The sequence below is a fragment of the Ailuropoda melanoleuca genome, chromosome 11 (assembly GCF_002007445.2).
Source record: "Ailuropoda melanoleuca isolate Jingjing chromosome 11, ASM200744v2, whole genome shotgun sequence".
NCBI classification, from domain to species: Eukaryota; Metazoa; Chordata; class Mammalia; order Carnivora; family Ursidae; genus Ailuropoda; species Ailuropoda melanoleuca.
The window spans coordinates 66836892-66860832 of record NC_048228.1 but is presented as its reverse complement, the minus strand read 5'-3'; the positions used below and the strand labels follow the sequence as shown (position 1 = coordinate 66860832).

General features: G+C 41.1%; 1 protein-coding gene across 1 annotated transcript in view; it reads left to right on the top strand.

Moving 5' to 3' along the window:
• The first annotated feature begins 2359 nt into the window (after positions 1-2359).
• The window catches only part of THEGL (theg spermatid protein like), a 51515-nt gene continuing 29933 nt past the window's right edge, over positions 2360-23941 (top strand). The window contains exons 1-2 of the mRNA XM_019798428.2: positions 2360-2946; positions 16446-16476. Coding sequence (XP_019653987.2) covers positions 2427-2946; positions 16446-16476 — 551 coding nt within the window. The 5' untranslated portion in view covers positions 2360-2426. The remainder of the gene's footprint in view (positions 2947-16445; positions 16477-23941) is intronic.

Sequence of the window (23941 nt, the reverse complement as noted above, 5' to 3'; positions counted from 1 at the left end):
AAGAGAGAATCCAGATTGATTCCTAAATGTCTCCTGGGAAAGACATAAGTCAGTTTCATGAGATTGGTGTATAAAATCGGAATGCCAGTATGCAACTGTGATGTGGACCAGAATTCATTCTGTGTGATCCTAGTCTCTCCCAGTAAGCAAAATCCCAGAGAAGCTGGATCATGTCAGAAGGTTGCCTGGTGAGTATGGATCTGTTGATGTCTCAAGAGGGCCTGAAGAACCAGCTTATGTAATGCTTGCAGTCTGTTGGCTTTGGACTCTCTCCTCTCTGCAATTTTTGAATAGACATAACCATTAGGATATAATATTTGAAGGCATTCCATTTAGTGGTGTACTAGTACTGATTTAGGGGTGCCTCTTTAAGGTAAATTTACAGAACTCTTGCCTTACTGTTCACATATTGAGTTAAAACTCTCTGATAGCTTTATTTCTCATTTCCCTGAGTTTTGGGGATATACTTCTTGAATTTCCATACTGTACTGCACATGTCTGTATCACGTCTGAGGGAGCAGATTTCCTGCTTCATGTATGCCGCACTCTTCTCATTCTTCTAAATAATATCCACAATCCAAAATGTTTCTCTTTTAACTTTTTGCATCTGTGAAACAAAATATATCCAAGGAATACCCATATTGTGCAAATGGTGTATTTGGATTTACCATATACGTAGATGGATGACTCATTCTTCTCCCAAACAAAAACAAAAAAACCCACATCAGGGAAACCCTACCACTCCTTTTCTCCTCTACCACACCATCATGGCCATGAAAATTAGCTGAAAGCACTCCTCGGGATTGGGAGAGGGTCCAGATCACTTACCTTTTAGTATCTCTTAGTATAATAATGATAAAGAAGAGAGAGGGGGTTGCCAAAAAGAGGGTTATAAAAATTCTGGTATATTGTATTTTAAAAATACCACATCTAGTGGAGAAAGGGGATCCCTCTTACACTGTTGGTGGGAATGCAAGTCGGTACAGCCACTCTGGAAAACAGTGTGGAGGTCCCTTTAAAAGTTAAAAATTGAGCTACCCTATGAACCCCCAATTGCACTACTGGGTATTTACCCCAAAGATGCAGACGTAGTGAAGAGAAGGGCCATATGCACCCCAATGTTCATAGCAGCTTTGTCCACAATAGCTAAATCGTGGAAGGAGCTGAGATGCCCTTCAACAGATGACTGGATTAAGAAGATGTGGTCCATATATACAATGGAATATTACTCAGCCATCAGAAAGAACGATTTCACATTTGCAGCAATATGGATGGGACTGGAGGAGATAATGCTAAGTGAAATAAGTCAAGCAGAGAAAGACAATTATCATATGGTTTCGCTCATTTATGGAACATAAGAAATAGGAAGACTGGTAGGAGAAGAAAGGGAAGAATGAAGGGGGGGTAAACAGAAAGAGGAATGAACCATGAGAGACTATGGACTCTGGGAAGCAAACTTAGGGCTTCAGAGAGGAGGGGGGTGGGGGAATGGGATAGACCGGTGATGGGTATTAAGGAGGGCACATATTGCATGGTGCACTGGGTGTTATACGAAAGTAATGAATCATGGAACTTTACATCAAAAACTGGGGATGTGCTGTATGGTGACTAACATAATAAAAATTATTTTAAAAAAAGATACCACATCTAACAAATTAATGCCATCAACACACACACACATATTGTGAGATAATTACAGGATTTATAAAAAAAAAAAAAGATTTATAGTGCACTTCAGTAGACAGTGTGCCCTGTAACCAGACACAAGTTGTAGATGAATGTATTATTCTTGTAATCCCGTCAGTGTTTGTGTGTAGAACTTCACGTGAAGAAAACTTTAAAAATCTAAATTTGAGATTTTTCCTATTAAGTTTGGACCAAACGACATATTGGTGTCGCCCGTCTCCCACACCCACATTATGACTGTTGTGCATTTACTAGCAACTGACGGAAGTCAATCTTAGCGATGGAGGGCCTTAGAATATTACCCCTCCCAGCATGATTAGGGAACAAAGGCCTATGGAGAACCGGCGCCACAGAACCCCTGAACCTAACAGGGAACTGGCTATGTGGCCCGAGTGGTGCCTCAGCTAGACTGGAAGCTGCTATGTTGTCCCCAAGGCCTGAGCCACGAAAACCACTCCAGAGTCCTCGCCCTTAACACAAGGAACAGCTCTGGTCGGGAGCCCGCCGGTTTCTCTCCGCCCGCGCGCTCGAGTGGGCGCCTGGAGGCAGGCGCGTCCCCTGGGCAACGGGAGACAAAGCGCGGGGAAGGCCGCAGCTAGCGCCGGGGCGGGCCGCAGCTAGCGCCGGGGCGGGGCTTCGCCGCCCCTCAGCCCAAGCCCTTCGGGTCCCGCGGGAGACACCCAGCGCGCCTGCGTCCCTCGAGGATCAGCGCAGCGCGCAGCCGGAGCTTCTGGGCACCCATGGAGGACGAAGAATTTTCAGGCTCATCTGCGTTTACAGATGGGCATGGCGCGACGGAAACATCCGCTCCCTCCGAAGCCCTTCAGAAGCCCTTTGTCCTCAGGCTCCTCGACGTGCACAAGCTTGAGGCGCCGGAGGAACCAGAAGAGGCCGACAAGCAGACCCAGCAAGACCAATGGAACGAGTTTGATGAGCCCGAGGAGACACTTGAACCCCACACGTCCTATGAGCCCCACGAACCCTATGAGCCCTACAAGCCTTTTGACCCCCACGAGCCCTATGAGCTCCACGAGCCCTATGAGTCCCACGAACCCTATGAGCCCCACAAAGCCTACGAGCCCCACGCACTCCGCAAGCCACGTAAGCTTCGCGAGCCCCGTAAACCCCAGGACCTTCATGCTCCCCGCGAGCCCCACAAGCCCAAGGAAGCCGAGTTGCTTCCCAGAGCTGCTGCCGTGGTGATCTCCCCTTCTCTGGTGACCAGGTTCCCACCAAGGATTCCGCCATCTTCCCTGAGCGGTAGGTGCTGGGGCCCTTCCCAGGGCACTGAGCCACCCCGCCCTGTCTAGAACTGAGAGTTTGAATGTGAATGTGTGCATGCAAGAGCTCACTTTGTTTTAAAGAACGGTGATTTTTGTGTCATTTACCCGCTGCTTTGCCGTCATCTGCCTTTGGACCGTATGTGACTCTCACGGGTAATTGAGACCGGGAAATGAGAGAAACTGAATCTCTTCACTCTCTCCTGTCTTCACCTGATGACCTCCTAGATGTCCTTGATTATTCATTGTAACTTCTTTTTGAAGCTCCTCTTAATTCTTCTCTGTACTCATTGCATTTACTCTGGGATGCCACTATAGCACTTAAGATGCTATATTTTGCTCCCCGATTAAAGGGAGAGATCCTTGAAGGGGGATATTTTTGTCAGTGTTTGGCACATGGTGGCACTCAATAAGTGCTAGCTATTACATTATTAAAGTTGTAAGAACTCATTAAGCAGGAATTCAAAGTGTACTTACTACATGTTTACAGTCCTCGCCTAGTTCACAAGGTACCTTACAGGGCTAATGGGTCTTGGGTATTAACATCCCTTGCTCTAACCACACTGGGTTCACTTATGACTTTTCATTGATGATCCCACCCACAACAATTCTTTGTCCATATTGGGCTTCCAGTCCCTCAGCTGACCACTTTTAATCTCATCTTTTCCTTGGCTCCTCTTTTTCAGCTTCCATTTTACGGTTTGTCAGTGGCTTACCTACATATTCCACCACCCTGTTGATTCTGGCTATCTACCATACTTCTCCAAGCAAAACCCCAGCCCTGGTTAAACCATCCATCCTCTGCCTACACCTGAGCAGCTGACTCTTGTTGAACAAAATCACACAATCATATGGTTTCTTTTATTTCAATTTCATGACCACACATTTTACTGGTTACATGATAACTTTCTAGCAAGCCCACTTTATTCACCTAGTAAGTTAGTTCTCCTAATCTCTGAGAAGATAACTAACTGTCCTCTTTACTCTCCTCCAAATGTTACACTTTTGACCCCCAAACAGCTGAAGACTTTGTCTCACAATTTATTGAGCAAATAGAAAGAGTCATGAGCTCTCTTATTTTCTTATTTATTTACTTACTTACCTATTTATTTGACAGAGAGAGAGCACAAGCAGGGGGAGCAGCAGAGGGAGAGGGAGTAGTATAGCAGGCTCGCCACAGAGCAGGGAGCCTGATGTGGGGCTTGATCCTAGGACCCCAGGACCATGACCTGAGCCGAAGACAGTTGCTTAACCAACTGAGCTACCCAGGCACCCCGAGCTCTCTCATTTTCTCACCGCTAATCTATTGCCTTACCCAAATCTTCACCTATGGATTCTTTTTACATATTTCAAAGAAGAATTGTGCCTTTTTCTATAAAAAGCAAAATCCTCCACTTGTGCTTTGGATTCCACTTTGTCTCCTGAAGAATTTTGTTCTTGCCATAATACCACCCCGTACAGAATTAATTTCTCCATTTCTAATGAATCAGTCCCATGAATGCTCACATGTACTCTATAAACATATACTCAAGTACCTTTCATCCTGAAAAAACCCTTGACCCCATGTCTTCTTCAGACCCCTCCTTCTCTCACCATAGCCATCATTTTTCTGTTCTTTCATTGCAAAACTTGTCCAAAAAGTTGTCTGTACTTACTCCATTTTCCCACTCATTTTCTGTCCTCAACCCACCTAGTTAGGCTTCTTTTCCCTCCATTCCACTGAAACTGCTCTGATTTACTGCCTTTTTCTCCACCACCAACTCTATTATCATGCATGGAGATTTCAGTATCCATATGGATGATTCACTTGGCTTCTCAGTTCTTTGACTTCCTCACTTTGAATGATGTGAGGATGATGTGAGGATGCCATTTTAGGCATCCACTTCTCTAGCCTTTGTAATGTCAATGGCTGTGCCATTTCCAAAATTTTTATCAAGCACTCTAATCTCTAACCCTGTCCTATCTTTCCAACTCACTCACTCCTTCTTGTACCCCCTCTATCAATTCTTCAACTTCAAAAGGACCTCTAGCCTATTGATGCTATTAAGTTTTCATGATATATAACTACCTTTTGTCCTCTGTCTCCCTTTAGTCACTTGATAGTCCACGGTCCATTAACGGAATCACTCCCTTGCAAATATCCTTACCTCCTTTGCTTTTCCCTCTATCATTCTTGCCCAGTTAATCCAATTCTTTTTTTTTTAAGGATTTTTTATTATATTATGTTAGTCACCATACAGTACATCCCCGGATTCCGAAGTAAAGTTTGATGCTTCATTAGTTGTGTATCCAGTTAATCCAATTCTTGCCAGCACTTGGAAAACAATGACAAGAGAAAACAAACTATGCTGACTGATTTTAAATTAATGACTTTGAAATTCAAGTGGGCTGTCAATGCTGAAATTCAAGTGGGCTGTCAGTGCTGCTTGGCAAACATACTACATTTCCCTGTCAATTCATTTTCCAGCATGGAATCTACCAAATTACCAGCATCTGTATATATATACTCTGCCTATTCTCCTGTTAATAATGGATGAACCATCTTTATTCCTATTAAAGGCTATTCTCTCAACCTGTATGTTGGATTCCATCCTATCTAACTTTAAGCTCCTTGCTCCTAAAATTAGCCTGACTCTCTCCTGCATCATTTTATGTTCTCCACTGGGTCATTCAGCACATGAACATGCAGCAATAACTTGAATCTTAAAAAAAACAAAACAAAACAAAAAACCCTCCCTTAACCCCATGTATCCCTCCAGATACCACTCCTATTTCTCTGCTCCTCAAAACAGTTATCTCCATAGCCTCACTTCTCATTCTCTTAAGAACCCACTTTAACATTCATCTCCTCTACTTGGCTGAAGTTGCTCTTGTTGAGGTCATAATGACCTCTGCCTTGCCAAAATCTAGTGGTTAATTCTTCATCCTCATCTTACTCATTGGACACATTCACTCCCTCTTTGTATGAAGTCCTTCTTTACTTGCCTTCATTGTCCTCCTATCTCATCAGTTGTTCCTGACTCAGTTTTCTTTGAGTCAGGAACTTCTCTTCCCAGCCTCTAGGTTGAAGTGAGTGATGGCTCAGTTTTCTCAGATTCTTTAGAACTTTCCTTGTTCCTTAGGCAATGTCATCAGTTCCATGGCTTTAATTGTGTGCTGGTAACTTCTCAAATTTCTCCCTTGAGTTCCAGAGTTTTATAACCAATTGTCTATTTAATATCCCTACTTGAGTATCTAGTAGGCATGTAAAATTGAATGCATCCGTAACTGAACTCTTACGTCCACACCCAAACTTGCTCTTCCTTCACTGTTCCTTATTTCAGCAAATGGTACCACCACTCATTCCTCTAGGTGCTAGGATCAAAAAACTTTGGAGTCATTCTTTTTTTTTTTTTTTTAAGATTTTATTTATTTATTTGACAGAGAGAGAGACAGCCAGAGAGAGAGGGAACACAAGCAGGGGGAGTGGGAGAGGAAGAAAGCAGGCTCCCAGTGGAGGAGCCTGATGTGGGGCTCGATCCCATAACACCAGGATCACACCCTGAGCCAAAGGCAGACGCTTAACGACTGAGCCACCCAGGTGCCCCCAAAAACCTTGGAGTCATTCTTGACACCTGTTTTTCTCTTACACTCAGCCTCCAAACCATCAGCAAACCTCAATTTTGAGATATATCGTGACTGAGCACTTATTAACATCTACAGTTGCATCATCTTTGTAAGCCACTATCATCTCTTGCTTGATCCACTAGAGTGGCTTTCAGCTTGCTCTTGCTTCCGCTCTTGCCCCATTCCTCCCCCGCCCCCCCCCCGCAGTTTATTGTTCATATAGTGGTCTTGGGTCTTAGAACATAAATGATATGCAACTCTCCTGCTCTCACCTCTCCAGAGGGGGTTCTCATCTCACATAGTTTGTAATCTAAAGTCTTTAGCAGGCCTGCAAGGCCCCACATGATCTGGCCCCCACCTGCCTCCCCATCCAAATGTCCCACCATCTCCCTGCCATCTCTGCTCTCCAACCACGTGGCCTCCTTGCTCCCACCTCACAGTCATTTCTTTTGACTTTTCGTCTGTCAGGATACCCTTTGCTCAAGTATTTGTCACCTTATGAAGATAGACCAGATCACTCTGTTAAAAAGAACACTCTCTAGCCTGCTCATTTTCTTTAAAGTACTTGTCTTACTGATTCTGCAGTATTATGTGTCTATTTGTTTACTGTTTATATTAAGCTCACAGAGGGCAAAACCTTTGTCTTTTCCACTGTTTCATCCTCAATGCCTCAAGCAGTGCCTGGAACAAGTTGGGGCTTAGCAATTATTGTTGAATGAAGGATTTCTTTATTCAGCCTCTGTCACCAAGTCCAGTGGTTCCTTCTCTATCCTTAGGGTTGTTAAGAAAATTAATTGAGTTAATATCTGTAAAGCATTTAGAGCAGATTGTGGTACTGCTAAGTGCTTAGTAGATGTTAGCCATTCTTAGTAGTGGTGTTAGTATTTTTATCTTATTTGACCTCCGGGCAGCATTTAATACAATTGACCACTCCCTTCTTGAAACATACAAATCTTAGTCTTGGCCTCTGTGACACCACAGTCCCCCAGTTTATCACCTATGTGACTGCTTGCTTCTTGGGCTCATTTGCTGAGCCCTGCCTATTTTCCTGTACTCTAAAGAGCTCCATCCTGACCCCTTTTCTTTTTTTTTCTTTTTCTTTCTTTTTCTTTTTTTTTCTTTTTACTTTTCCCTCCCAGGCTGTCATATGTACACTTATGGCTTTAAATAGCATGTCTGTACTACTGCCTCCTAAATTTGTATATTCCAGCTCTACTCTCTTTCCTGAATCTCACACTCATGTATTCAAACTGCCTACTGGACATCTCCATTTGGATATATCATAGGCATCACAAAATAATATACTTTGAGATAGAAGTCTTGATTTTTCTCCCAATCTTGTTCCTCCCTCACTCCTCCAACTGAATGCTTCCAGAAATTGCCAAATAGATTGCAGAGGAAACAAAGGTAGAAGCAGGGAGACTACTCGAGAAGCTCATCTAGAAATCCAGGTGACGGGGCGCCTGGGTGGCACAGCGGTTAAGCATCTGCCTTCGGCTCAGGGCGTGATCCCGGCGTTATGAAATCAAGCCCCGCATCAGTCTCCTCCGCTATGAGCCTGCTTCTTCCTCTCCCACTCCCCCTGCTTGTTTTCCCTCTCTCGCTGGCTGTCTCTATCTCTGTCAAATAAATAAATAAAATCTTAAAAAAAAAAAAAAGAAAGAAATCCAGGTGAGAAATGGCCGTAATTGGGATGAGGGTGTAGTAATGCAAATAAATTAATTCAAGAAATAGAAAAACTAACAACTGGCATTGGACACATTTGATTTGAAGGTGAAGGAGGAGGAGGAGTCAGGGACAAAGTAGTTTTTTTTGGCTTGATCAAACTGGATGCTATTTTATAAAGTAAGGATGGCACCCTCACTATATAATTCTGCTTGTGGCTTCCCATCGCTCTTAGGATCAACCAAACCTTTGCAGGGATCTCTAGAGCTCCATGGGCCCTCTGACCTCACTCCCTTCCAATCCCTCCTGCTTACTGTGCCCCAGTCATACTGGCTTCTTTTCTGTTCTCTAAAAGGCCAATCCCATACTTGCCCCTGCTTCAGAATCTGTATTTGTGGTTTCCTCTCCCTAGATGCTTATTATTTTTCCAGGATTGTCATGATTAATTCCTGTTCAGGTCCCAGTCCACATTTTTATTTTATTTTTTCTTTTCAATTAATTAATTTTGTGTTTGTTCATTTATTTATTTTTCTTCCAAGTTTTTATTTAAATTCCAGTTAGTTATGGGGAGCCTGGCTGGCTCAGTTGGTGGAGCATGTGACTCTTGATCTCTGGGTTGTGAGTTTGAGCCCCACATTTTAAATAATTACTTAAAAATTTTTTTTTAATTAAAAAAAATAAATTCCAGTTAGTTTACAGTGTAATATTAGTTTCAGGTGTAGAATTTAGTGATTCAGCACTTAGAGTTCTCATCACAACAAGGGCCCTCCTTAATCCCCATCACCTATTTAACCCATCCCCCACCCATCTCCACTCTGGTAACCATCAGTTCGTTCTCTATAGTCAAGAGTCTGTTTTACGGTTTTCCTCTCTCTCCCCACCCCATGTTCATTTGTTTTGTTTCTCAAATGCCACATATGAGTGAACTCATATAGTATTTGTCTTTCTCTGCCAGTCCATGTTTTTAAAAGGTGGGAAAGCCTAGCTCTTAAGAGGGCCTTCCCTGTCCATGATGCCTAAGTAAGCCCCTCTGATGTAGCTTGATGATGAGACTCTCTCAAAAGTTCTCAAACTCTGCTTTGGAAAATACTACTTTAAAATTTCCTATCTTATCAATTTGTTTTCTAGATTTTAGATTTTCCTTGTTAAAAATCCTGTCTTTACATTAGTTCCCTTGGTAAGGCTTAATAAGAATCTAGCATATTTGTATAATATTTAGGAGATATTTAGTCAGCATGTCACCATACTTCTGTTCATTCAATAAGATTCCTTCATCCACCAAACATTTGCTGAGCATCTACTAAGGCACTCTTTGTGTCCTGTGGGGCTGTAAAGATGACTGACACATGGCAGTTTGGTTGTGTGCATATTTTTAAAATTTATATTACAGAATAGGGCCCATCATCTATTACCTTACTAAGGTATCATCATCTAATCATCAGTGTCACTGTTAAAATTTATTTTATTTATTTATTTTTAAAGATTTTATTTATTTATTTGACAGAGATAAAGACAGCCAGCGAGAGAGGGAACACAAGCATGGGGAGTGGGAGAGGAAGAAGCAGGCTCATAGTGGAGGAGCCCGATGTGGGGCTCGGTCCCATAGTGCCAGGATCACGCCCTGAGCCGAAGGCAGACTTTTAACGACTGTGCCACCCAGGCGCCCCCACTGTTAAAATTTATTAAGCAGTTACTATGTTCAGGGTGTAGACATTGAACCATAGATGAGTAAGACAGGATCCCATCCTTGAAGGACTGTCAGTGTGGTTGGGGAGGCTAAACACATCCATAACAATAACACATCCACATAGCGTACAAAGTAAAGTAGATTGGAGTATCCCACAGGACAGTCACTTCATTGTTCTGAGTTGAATGACAATACTAACCTCTATTTTTGATGGAGAAGAAAGGCTTAGAAAAAAATAGGACCAAAGTATTCATTTAAGGTACTTTCCTAAAATAGGCTGAAGTAAAGATTAAATATTTAATCTCAAGCATACAGAACTAAGAGTACTTCATTTGGATTTTAAGTATGTGTGTATATATGTATGTATGGATGTGGGCTCTATGCCCGGCATGGAGCCTGTTGTGGGGCTTGAACTCATGACCCTTAGATCAAGTCCTGAGCTGAGATCAAGAGTCAGATGTGCTCAAAACTGACTGAGCCACCCTGGCGCCCCTTAATTTGGATTTATAAGGGATTAGGGAAGTGATTTAAAAGAAAAAAATCTCAAACAAGTGTGGGAGTATGGAGGGAAATCGAGTAAAACTTTTTTTAAATTTAAAACTTTTTTGAAATTTGTAAGGCATTTATATGATTAAAAAACCAAAACAATCTTAAAAGACTACAAGGAAGTGTCACCTTCCCACCCTGTTCCCTCTCTCCCCTTTTACAAGTAACCACTTTTATTCATTTCTATTATCTTTATATAAATACAAGAAAATAGTACAAGCTTATGTGTGTGTTCCCCCTCTCTTATCAAAGAGAAGCTCATGCTATCCTGTTCTTCACTCTTCACTTGACAGCATATCTTCCCATATAACTACATATAGAGTTTCCTCGTTCTTTTTTAAAAAGCAGATGCCTCATGTTTTATGACATAGTTGTGCCACTACGAGTTTAACACCTCATTTGTTCCTGGATGTTGCTATTATTACAAGCAGTGCTGCAGTAGATAAATCTGTACATGATGTCGTTTAGTACACGTCATACAGGTGTATCTGTAGAATAAATTTCCAGAAGTGGGATGCTGGAGGGTAAACACATCTGGAACTCTGATTTAACAAAATGGCCTTCTGTGGGAGTTGATGTTATTTTGTACGCCCAATGAAAGTGGCAATGGAAGTGTCTGTTCTCTATAGCCTCACCATTGTAGTGTGTGGTTGAACTTAAGGCTTTTTGAAAATCTAATTGATGTGGGCTCCTGGGTGGCTCAGTAGGTTAAGCATCTGCCTTCGGCTCAGGTCATGACCCCAGGGTCCTGGGATCGAGTCTCACATTGGGCTCCTTGCTCAGTGGGGAGCCTGTTTCTCCCTCTCCCTATGCCCCTGCTTGTGCTTGCTCCCATTTTCTCTCTCTCTCTCTCAAATAAATAAATAAAATCTTAAAAAAAAAAGAAAATCTAATTGATGAAAAATTAGTGTGTCAATTAAGTTTTAATTTGCATTTGTCTCACTATCTGTATGACATTAAGCATCTTTTTTGATATATATTTTCTCATGTCCTTTGACTATTTTCCTTTTGACTTGCTAAGTATTTTTCTTGCTTACAAGGAGATTAGCCCTTTGTCTGGGATATGTATGACCTTTTTTTTTCTGTTTGTTGGTGGTCTCCTTGTCTTTGCTTGTTTTTATTTCATTTTGTTTTGCCACAAAAATATTTTTATAGTAAACTTTATCAAACATTACTTTTATGGCTTTTTGGAATCATAATTAGAAAGGCCTTCTTCCACTTCTAGGTCATGAAGGAATTACCCATGTGTATTCTTTTATAATATTTTTTTTTTTTAGATTTTTTTTTTATTTATTTATTCAACAGAGATAGAGACAGCCAGTGAGAGAGGGAACACAAGCAGGGAGTGGGAGAGGAAGAAGCAGGCTCATAGCAGAGGAGCCTGATGTGGGGCTCGATCCCATAATGCCGGGATCACGCCCTGAGCCGAAGGCAGACGCCCAACCGCTATGCCACCCAGGCGCCCCTTATAATCTTTTTAAAAAAATATTTAAATCTTTGATCCATTCAGAATTTATCCTGGTGTTTGGTGTGAGTTATAAATCCAGCTTTCTTAGCAGCTACCCACGTTGCCAGTGCTGTCTCACATAGATGAAATTGGGTAAAAATGAACACGAAAAATAGATTTGAAATTTGAGAAAAAAGGTCACAAAAGTGTAGGTGTGAGAGGAGGCACAGCTTAATAGTTAGCTTGAGGATGTAATAGTTTTGACCTCTAGTTTGCACAGAAGTCCCAGGTTTCTGTTGTTGTCATCTAACCAAATGGAAGGACTTGTCCTTTTTCTGCCTCTGCCTTCTCAACCTCAAGCAAAACCCTTTCCCCATGCTTTCCTATCTCTTGCCCGAAGTCCCTGAGCTAAGGCAGTGGGGAGCACAGTGCTAGGGAGCCATGCCTAGGAGAAGAGCAAGAAGAATGAACAATAGTGACAGATCACATAACTTATTACATCATATCAAAGAACATCTCATTGTTTGTTTACATAGTCATACCCAAAATAGAAGTGGACTGCTTTATGACCAATCTCCAGAACAATAGTGCACATAAAACAAGCACAAATTTTACTTCAAAAAGCCTTGAAAACTAAAGTAGGTCTTACTGAAGTATCTTACAGGCAACTATACCATTGAACATAGAGTGAAACCTGCTAAAAATGCTCTTGAGGCATCATTCTTCCCAAGTCCCAATCCTCATGACAGCTAATCTCCAAAAATACCTCTCCTATTTCTCTCAAGTTCCAGCTTGCCTCCCTCTTACCCTCTCTTCGTGTGCCCCCTAGATCTATTCTGAGAGGTGCTCCCTGCCTTTTTTTGGTAGGTCAGTGGTACCCCATTCAGTACAACTCAGGACTAGAGGCTGAACATCTCAAACATGGGCTCCTTTGGAGGCAGGATAGAGGGCAAAGTGGAGAACAGTTTTACTTAGACATTTCATCCTTATATGTTACAAAATGCTTTATTGTGCTTGCAATGGGACTCACAGTGAACAATGCCTCATTACTGCCATGGGGGAGGAATAGGTTTCATCAGGCTCTCTCCCAGCAGATGGCAGCCTTCTCCATCAAATGGTGTAGACCATCCCATTTTTTAGCTGTAGGTGGCAATGTTGAGTGATGTAGTTTGTATGCTGCAGAATAAAATACAGATATTTAAAGGGCCTACTGCCCCCATAATGTTCTGATTATCTCTTAGAGGGAGCTGGTGTCCATCATTTTGCTCAAAATCCTTTGGGGGCTTCCTCCTGGTAGCCTTTAAATAAAAGCCAAATTCCTGCAGGGCTCATTGGGATCTGGACCAACCACAAATCCTGCTGTCCTCTCCCTTGCTCCCTTCCCTCCAGCCACCCTGACCAGCTGTCTTCCTGTGCCTTTTGCTCGATTCCACCTCAGGACCTTTACACTTGCCATCTCCTCTGTCTGAAATGCTTTTCCTCTCTCTCCTTGTTAGAGCCAGGTTTTGGTTTCAGCCTGTCTTGATTCCAGAGCCAGGAGTCTTACCCATTAAACAATATTGTGGTAGAGCCCAGACTTGTCTGCTTCAAAAAATACCAGTACCTGTGTTCCACCTCCAAAGATTGTGGATTTAATTGGTCTAGGGTATGACCTGAGCCCCACAATTTTTAAAAGATCCCCAAGTGATCTTTAATGTGCAGACACGTTTGGAAACCATTGTGGTAGTGCTTTGCTTGGAGTATTAGCTAATAATAGCCACCTGAGAGTTGTTCTATCCCACCAATTGGTGAGATAACATCAAAAGTATTTCTAAAATAAAGAGTGCAAGGGGTGCCTGTGTGGCTCGGTTGGTTAAGCATCTGACTCTTGATTGTGGCTAAGGTCATGATCTCAGGGTCATGAGATTGAGCCCTGTATCAGGCTCTGCACTGGCATGAGCCTCTTAAGATTCTCTCTCTCCCTCTCCTCCTCTCTCTCTGTCTTAAAAAAAAAAAAAGTGCAAGCTCTACCTGTGGGAGAAGCTACCATGAAAGGGCAATAGGAAAAGTGTTATTCATTCATATTATCAGTATTTGTAGAAGTGTTTTTAGAAATGATTCAGTGTTACACTGACTTTCTGACCTGTGTATATAAAGCTGGGAACCAAGCTTGGTGGATACACAAAAAATCCATGGAACAAGTGTTGCATCTGTGCTGAGTGACAGCATGACTGGGCACAAGGGGCGTATTTGTAGTCTACTCTCCCCTTTTCCTTAGGTCTGAGTTAGTTTAGCCTTAAAAAATAGAATAATAGATTGGGCGCCTGGGTGGCTCAGTTGGTTGGGCCTCTGACTCTCAATTTCAGCCCAGATCATGAACTTGGGGTCTTGAGATTGGGCTCTGCATTGGGCTCCATGCTCAGCAGGGGGAGTCTGCTTCTCTCTCTCTCTCTCCCCCCTCCCCTCCCCCTGCTCATGCTCTCTCTCTCTCTCTCTCTCAAAGAAATAAATAAATCTTTTAAAAAAAAAGTAATAGAAAATATTCCAATTCAAAAATTCTGTTTACTTTTTTTTTTTTAAGTTTGTAACCTATCTCCTACTATGCTGTGAACTCCTTGAGAGGTGAACTTACTTATTTTTGTTCCTCTCAGCACCGGCACCATGCTGCACATGGTAGAAACCCACTCAATATGGGGACTGGGTTGCTGTGTTTCCTGCAGTGCTCCCACGCTGATACACTAGAGTTGTAACTGATAATTCTGATCACCATTCATCTCTATGCAGGGCACTCTACATATATGTCACTAATCTTTATGCAGACATACCTATTACCCTCCTACCTGAGAAGGGAAAGTGAGTCTCAGAGAAGTTAAGCAGTTTGCCCAAGGTTGTACGACTAACAGAACTGGGGTTTGAGCTATGTCTGTCTGATGCCAGAGCACACCCACCTTCCTTTCCCCAAAATACTTCAGAGGGTAGGCAGTGGTACTTCAGAACTCTCAGATGTGATTAAAAATTCCCAAGAAAAAACCATCTGGAACAAACTGTCCTTATGAGGCCTATTATAATAGTCCTTTACATAACTTGGCCTGTATGATGTCCTACATTTTCCCACATGTAGCAAAAAACTAAGCATGATTTTTTTTTAAGTGGGCTCCATGCTGGGCCCCAGTGTGGGGCCTGAACTCATGATCTTGAGATCAAGACCAGCCAAGATCAAGAGTCAGACATCTAACCAACTGAGCTACCCAGGTGCCCCAAAACATGATTTTTTAAAAAGATTTTATTTATTTAACAGAGAGAGAGTGAGTATGAGCAGGGTGGGGCAGAGGGAGAGGGAGAAGCAGACTTCCTGCTGAGTGGGGAGCCCAGCACAGAGCTGGATCCCAAGACCCCAAAGATCATAACCTGAGCCAAAGTCAGACACTCAACCGACTGAGCCACCCAAGTGCCCCTGAACCATGATTTTTAATTTGCTTAACCATTTCTTCTGTTTTGGACATTTCAGGTGTATCCAATTTTCCACTGATACCACAATAAACATTTTTGTGCATACATTTTTGCTACACTTGGAATAATTTCTTTTTTTTTTTAAGATTTCATTTATTTATTTGACAGAAAGAGAGCAAGCACAAGCAGGGGGAGCAGCAGGCAAAGGGAGAAGCAGGCTCCCCATTGAGCAGGGAGCCCAATGTGGGGCTCGATCCCAGGACCCTGGGATCACGACCTAAGCCAAAAGTGGACACTCAACCGACTGAGCCACCCAGGCACCCCTGGAATAATTTCTTTAGGGTACATTTCTACAAGTAGAATTAGGTTAAGGAATATAAGCCTTGCCGACTTGTACTGCCAAATTATTTTTCATAAAGTATACTAGTTTAGATTTCCACCAGCAGTACCCAAGAGTACTCATCTCATCTTATCCATCTGGTTTCATTATCCTCTGCAAAATTTATTCTGCTAATTTTATAGTTTAAAAAAAATCTCATTCTTAACTTACATTGTTTTGACTACAAGCAAGCATGAACTTTTTCTTTTATTTATATATCTTTATATATGCATTTATGTCTTCATATATGAATTCAGTTTCTGTCCTTTGTCGATTCGACTTTTGACACATACCTTGGGTTTTTCTTATTCATGTATACTATTGTAATCTTCAGGTATTAAGACTGTTAACCCTTTGTCATATTTGTTGCCAAATATTTTCATTTCCTCTTCAAGTTTTAATTTTTGGCACATAGAAGTTTTAAGCTTTAAATATTTTAATCTATATTATTCCTGTATATCTCTTGTCATCTTTAACTCAGATTAAAATCTAGTGATTAAGTAGATGTCCTCTTATTTTTGCTTTAATTCAGTTAAAAAACATTTAACGTCTAGATTTACCTGTGATTTATTTTGGTACGTGGTGTGACGTATTTAATTTAGCAATTCCCCTAGATAATTCTTTTTCAGTATCTCTTTTTCTGTTGATTTGTGACGCTATCTTTATCGTATCTTTGATTCTTAGTGCATCTAATGTTTGCTTTTACTTTTCTTTTTGTAGATCCTGGTCCCTGTGGCATTGCAAGAAAATGGTAAGACTGTCGGTATAGTACTCTTCTCCCAGACTACATAGCTGATGGGGCAGACTCACTCTGGGGCATCTGAAGGAAAAGCCTATCTTGGGGGTTCCTTTATCATTTATCCCTTTTATCTTGGGGGTTCCTGTGCTTTTTCTTGGTTGTAAGGCCATTTTCTAATGACAGTTCCTGTGTAAAAAGGAAACGAGATCTAAGTGATTCAGAAGTGAGATGGGGGAAGAGGATTGAGATATAGGAGAACTCGCCTTAGATTCACTCAGTGTTTTACTTGTTTGCTAGATACTAGGTGTATGTTACATGCTCGGTGTGAACCTTTAAGGGAGTTGGGATGCTGCATTGACAGTCTTATGTCACAGGTTTTGTGAAGCTCTGGGTCAGTATATCCTGATCTCCCCTCATCTCTATCTCAAGCACAGTAGCTAATGAAATTTCAAGAAAGTGCTCTCTATGGAAGAAAGCAAGTGTGTACATACAGTACACAGAACAGATGCCTCCTGAGAATCAATGCTTATTTTTCGTTTCCTTAAGATGGAAGAGGTAGCAGAATAGAATCATTAAAGAGAAATACCAAAGATTAATACCAATGGCTCAGATAGATGAGAAGTAAATAATAATAATTTTATTTGTATCCATTCTTTGAATAAATGGGTTAAATCATCCATATTTATTATTATTATTTAACATTTACATTTATTGTTATTATTTAGAGTTTTTGGATTTCTTTTCTTTTTTTAAAATTTTCCCTATTCTTTTTTTTTTTTTTTTAAAGATTTTATTTATTTATTTTGACAGAGATAGAGACAGCCAGCGAGAGAGGGAACACAAGCAGGGGGAGTGGGAGAGGAAGAAGCAGGCTCATAGCAGAGGAGCCTGATGTGGGGCTCGATCCCATAACGCCGGGATCACGCCCTGAGCCGAAGGCAGACGCTTAACCGCTGTGCCACCCAGGCGCCCCTAAAATTTTCCCTATTCTTGAGATAGGGAGAGATCTCTCTTTCTTTTCTTATTTTTTTTGAGATTTATTTATTTGAGAGAGAGTGGGAGCATGGTAGGGAGAGGAGCAGTGGGAGAGGGAGAAGCAGACTCCCTGCTGAGCTCGGAGCCCCATGACCTGAGCCAAAACCAAGAATCTGATGCTCAACGAACTGAGCCACCCAGGCATCCCTAGAGTTTTTTGGATTTCTTATTTGCTATGCTTTCTAGTGTGTTTTGTTTTTTCCCCGCTCAACTCTTTCAGGCAGTACTACTTATCTTTATGTAATGCTTTGCAGTTAAAAAAAATTTCTTTTTTCTCTTTTTTCTCACAAGAATCCTGAGAAGTTGATAGGGCAGATATAATCAACTAGATTTTACTGAGGGAAAATGAAATTCAGAGAAATTACGTCACTTTCCTGAGGTTGTGTGGTGGCTGAGTTAGAAGAGCTGGTAGAACTAACATTTAGAGTGTTACCAAGCACCCACTTAAAATACCACAGTACTTCAAATAAATGTATGTTAGGTGAGCGAACTCTCCTGTGGCTAAGTAGACAGTGAAATAGTTTATACCTGATAAGTTTTTATACTTAAAAAAAAGACTGTGAAGAGAGTGTTTTTTAAAAAATTTTTTTTTCTCTTATTGTTATACCACTTCTTGCCCTTGTTTGGGTGGTTAATTTGGCTTGATTCAATGAGGAAACTATGTTTGCTTTATTATTTATCCCTGCCCCCATCATCTAAAAATATTCTTGTTAAAGGAATATGCTGTGCCTGACTGTTACGAAAGAAAATATTTTCTGAATGTAAACAATGTAGTTAAATGTAAAAGAGCATTTTGACTGAAAGAGATTTGTTTGTATTACCTGCAATCATTTCCGTCATTATTGCTATAAAAAGGTATATTTATTGTTCTGCACCTACGGTAAGGATTTCAAAAACTTTCTGAGCTATTGACAAACTACAGGAGACTTGGACAGCAATGTAATCCTCATTAAAAAAATCTGCTTTCAAGAGTGAAAATCCTTCAACCACATTTTTTTGTTTCTGCCTAGACTCTGACTACACCTTGTGAGGTAATGCAAGGAGTGAAAGAAGGGGGAAACCTGTGTTAAGATGAAAAGATAGGGTGGAGATGTAGTTGTGGTGACATAATACACAAGAAGTGAATGAAGAGGACAGGTGTTAGTCAGACCTCCACACAGAATTAGCAAATGTTAATGAGATTATTTCCAACTGAACTAACAACCCAATTAACATCTACAGGAATAAACTCGGAAACTGTCATTGGTCTATAAAATGATACATTAAAAAAAACATTATTTAGCTAGTGAAGAAAAGGTAGAGAGGGAAACCTTGGCTTGGAAGTGATGACAGCAGCCAGAAGCATACTTGTTTTAAAAGATTAATGTATATAAGATGTTTTGTCTGCAACTCTGGCTTTCTTTCCCTCCGTCTAGCCATCCTCCCTGGAAAGTTGGCTCAGGCTCTCTCAGCAGGGCTCATGCGGTGCTTACATGATGAAGCCCTTCTTCTGTTGAATAAGGATGTAGGTTTTTTTGTTTTGTTTTGTTTTGTTTTTTTGCCAACAAACAGTATCTTCTTTGTTTCTAGATATTAACAGGCATGACTTGCGGGTTGCATCATATCGATTACGTAGCTGATTCCCAACGTTTACCACCAAAAAATATTTTGGTTATCTCTACCCACAACCACAATCATGTGTTTTGAAAGTTTTTGTTGTTGTTTACAAAACAAGCTACATTTATTAAATTTTTTAAAATTAAGAGCAGATGTGCGTATGATCAGAGAGTCCTATCAGCATGAAGTAACATGGAGATGATGTAATTCAGAAACAAATTTGGTATTTGGTGTAACCTCTACAGCCTGACTGTGGATGGTGTAGGATTCCATTTGACCTTTTGAAATATTCTAAAGGTTGTGGACTTCCATCATTATCTTCATAGGTCCCTTAAGGATTTGAGAACTTTGGACTGGGAACTCGTGAATTAAGCAGCAGAGTTCTGAGGGACAAAATGCAGATAGGTTAACTGCAATAGCAAAGGGGGAAATTAGAAGAGTCTAGAGTATTAGACATTGGGGAAAAAAGAGCGTGGAGGTGAGGTACCGTTCTTACTAACTTCAAACCTGTACTTTGTCTAGAAACCTATTCAAGTGATAAAGGTTTACTGATAGTTCCATGATTTTCCCTTATAAGACACTTAAACTAAGTTTATATTTTCTTTATTTTTTTAAAGATTTATTTATTTTAGAAAGAGTGTGTGCCTGTGCAAACATGCACCTGAGTGATGGTGGAGGGACAAAGGGAGAGAATCTTGAAGCAGATTCCCCAGAGCATGGAGCCTGATGCAGGGCCTGGTCTCTTGACCCATGAAATCATGACCTGAGCCAAAACCAAGAGTCAGGCACTCAACCAACTGACCCACCCAGGTGCCCCTAAGTTTGTATTTTAAACCATTAAATACCAATTCAATTCAAATCAATTAGCATATGCTGAGCATTGACTATATACAAGGTGTCATACTAGGTATTGTGGGTGGGAAAGGAAAAAAGAACTAGCATTTATTGAATTCTCACTCCATGGTTAGAAGTTGCTAGGCATGCAACCCTTTGAGATGGATGTAGTTATTTTCATTTATAGATGAGGCTAACCACACTGGCCTCCTGTTATTTTTCTGCAGCATGCTTCTACCCCAGGGCCTTTGCTCTTGCTAGTTAACCATTGGAATGGGAAGATCTTTCCTTGAAAAATCTGTATAGGTAGTCATTGTTCAAATATAACCTCATCAGTAATGCCTTCTTTGACCACCCTATTTAAAATTGCAACCCTTTCCCCACAACATACTCCTTAAAGCTCAGAGAATTAAGTAACTTGCCCAAATATAAGGAAATGGCACTTCATTTTGAAATAATAAAAACTCAGGATCTCCAGTGTGGGTGCTGGAATAATAATTTCTCAGATGAGCACAATTGTTGGACTGAGTGTTCCACATCCCCAAGATTGGTTACCACCAACACCACACTGGCCTCAGGGGAACTGTCCCACTTTTACCACTGTGGCCTGGTTTGTGTGCATAGAATCCCTATTTCCATTACTCCCCTAGCACAGCTAAGGTAAGGCATTAAAAGGCAAATAAGTTGTAACTTAAAGGCTGAAGCAGCGCAAATGAATTAGAGGAACATGGAAATAGTTAATCTGATTGGAGGATTTACTCCCCCTTGCCTCCTCCCACTTTTCTGAAAGGAGTTTCATGAGGCATTAGTCACCATTTAATTAGGGGGGCCATGTCTTTCACATAAGGATTTGCCCACACTGATGAACATGGATGCAAAAATTCTCAAAATACCAGCAAATGGAATCCAACAGTCCATTAAAGGAATCATTCACTATGATCAAGTGGGATTTATTCCTGGGCTGCAGGAATATATAAAAGTATATAGGGTTCAGTATTCACAAGTCAATCAACATGATACACCATATTAACGAAAGAAAGGGATAAGAACCATATGATCCTCTCAGTAGATGCAGAAAAAGCATTTGACAAAATACAATATCCATTCTTGATAAAAAAAACTCTCAACAAAGTAGGGATAGAGGGAATATACATCAACATCATAAAGGCCACATACAGAAAACCCATAGCTAATATCATCCTTAATGGGGAAAAACAGAGCTTTTCCTCTACAGTCAGGAATAAGACAGGAGTGGATGTCCATTCTCACCACTGCTATTTAACATGGTACTGGAAGTCCTAGCCTCAGCAATCAGACAACAAAAAGAAAAGGCCTCCAAACCAGCAAGGAAGAAGTAAAACTTTCAATATTTGCAGATGACACGATACGCTATGTTGAAAACGCAAAAGACCACCAAAAAAATTGCTAGAATTAATACATGAATTCAGCAATGTCATAGGATATAAAATCAGTGTACAGAAATCTGTTGCATTTCTATATGCCAATAATGAAGCAACAGAATGAGAAGTCAGGGAATCAATCCCATTTACAATTGCACTGAAAACCATAAGATACTTAGGAATAAACCTAACCAAACAAGTAAAAGATCTGTACTCTGAAAACTATAAAACACTCATGAAAGAAGTTAAAGGTGATTTAAAGAAATGGAAAAACATTTCATACTCATGGATTGGAAGAAGAGATATTGTTAAAATGTCTATAGTATCCAAAGCAATCTACACATTTAATGCAATCCCTCTCAAAACACTACCAGCATTTTTCACAGAGCTAGAACAAACAATCCTAAAATTTGTACGGAACCACAAAAACCTCCAAATAGCCAAAGCAATCTTGAAAAAGAAAAGCAAAGGCGGGGGGGGGGGCGTCACAATTCCAGACATCAAGTTATGTTACAAAGCTGTAGTGATCAAGACAATATGGTACGGGCACACAAGCAGACACATAAATCAATGGATAGAATAGAGAACCCAGAAATGGACCCTCAACTTTATGGTCAACTAATCTTCAGCAAGGCAGAAAAGAATATCCAGAGGAAAAAAGACAGTCTGTTCACTAAATGGTGTTGGGAAAACTGGACAGCAACATGCAGAAGAGTGAAACTGAACCAGTTTCTTACAGCATACACAGAAATAAATTCAAAATGGATTGAAAACCTAACTGCGGGACAGAAGACCATCAAAATCCTAGAGGAAAACACAAGCACTAATCTTTTTGAAATTGGCTGTAGCAACTTCTTACTAAATATGTCTCCAGAGGCAAGGGATACAAAAGCAAAAATGAACTATTGGGACTTCATCAAGAGAAAGTTTCTGCACAGCAAAAGAAACAATCAACAAAACTAGAAGGCAACCTTCAGATTGGGAGAAGATACTCACAAATGACATATCCGTTAAAGGGTTAGTAGCCAAAACTTATAAAGAACTTACCAAACTTAACACCCCAAAAACAACTCAGGTAAAAAAATGGACAGAAAACATAGACGTTTTCCAAAGAAGATATCCAGGTTGCTAACAGACACATGAAAAGAAGCTTAATATCACTCATCATGAGGGAAATAAAAATCAAAACTACAATGAGATAATACCTCACAGCTGTCAGAATGGTTAAAATCAACAACACAGAAAAGAACAGATGTTGGCAAGGAGGCAGAGAAAGGGGATCCTCCTACATTGTTGGTGGGAATGCAAACTGGTGCAGCCACTCTCGAGAACAGTTTGGTGGTTCCTCAAAAAGTTAAAAATAGAACTATCCTATGATCCAGCAATTGCACCACTAGGTATTTACCCAAAGGATATAAAAATACTGATTCAAAGGGATACCTGCCCCCTGATGTTTTCTGCAGCATTATCAACAATAGCCAAATTATGGTGAGAGCCCAAATGTCCATTGATTGATGAATGGATAAAGAAGATGTGGTACACACACACACACACACACACACGTGTGTGTGTGTGTATATATATGTATATATATTCCATTATATATAATAGTATTATATAATTACATTATCTATTATATATTCCATTATACATAATATAACATATATAATTTATTCATAATATAATATATAATATAACATATAATGGACACATGATGGAATATTACTCAGCCATCAAAAAGAATGAAATCTTGGGAGGAGAGTTAAGATGATGGAGTAGTAGGGGGACCCTGATCTTGCCTCATCCCTTGAACAGCTAGATCAACATCATATCACTTTGAACGACTAGGAAATCAATCTAAGGATTAAGCAAACAATCTGCACACTTGGAGAGAACATGGCAGATGTGAGATTTGGAGACATGAATTGACGGAGAGAAAAGCCACGGTGCCGCAGAGGGAAGGGAACCCTTTTCTTGGAGAGAAGACAGAGAGGGAGAGGGGGGAAGAGAGAGCAGTGCGTAGGGTTTGCACAAGACATCATGGTGTGGGGATCCTGAGTCGTGCTGGGAGAGAATACATTTGGAAGAGGGTGTATTGCCTCTGCAAGGACAAAAGACCCGCTGGGCTCCATTGAACGGCTGTTCAACAGCAGGGGACAGAGGTGTGCGCAGAGGGTGGATAACCTGGTCTCAGTTTTTCACCGTGCTTCACCGTAGACTCCAGGCACCTGCGTGGCTGTGCAACTGCTTTTCTGGGACAGAATGGTGCTGGATGGGGAGCTGCGAGGCTCTTCTCTGGGGGAGGGGAGCAGGTCCACACCTTGCTGGGTCCTGTAAGATTTGGATTTTGAATCCCAGCCACAGGCCAGAGATAAAACACAGAACTGTGGTGCTGGGCATGCCAGCAGCCCGGGCACAGACAGGTTGAGGGTAGGGATCTGAGGGAAACCTGGGACACAGGAGGGGAGATTATTCACTTTTCTGTGAGGGCCTCCTGAACAGCCATGGCTGAGTTCCCCTCCCTGTGGATAAGAGTGCCGGGAGATGCCATCTTCCACCCCACCCCCCACCCCCCACCCAGCTGTACCCCAAACCCTGCCCCACTGTGCCTA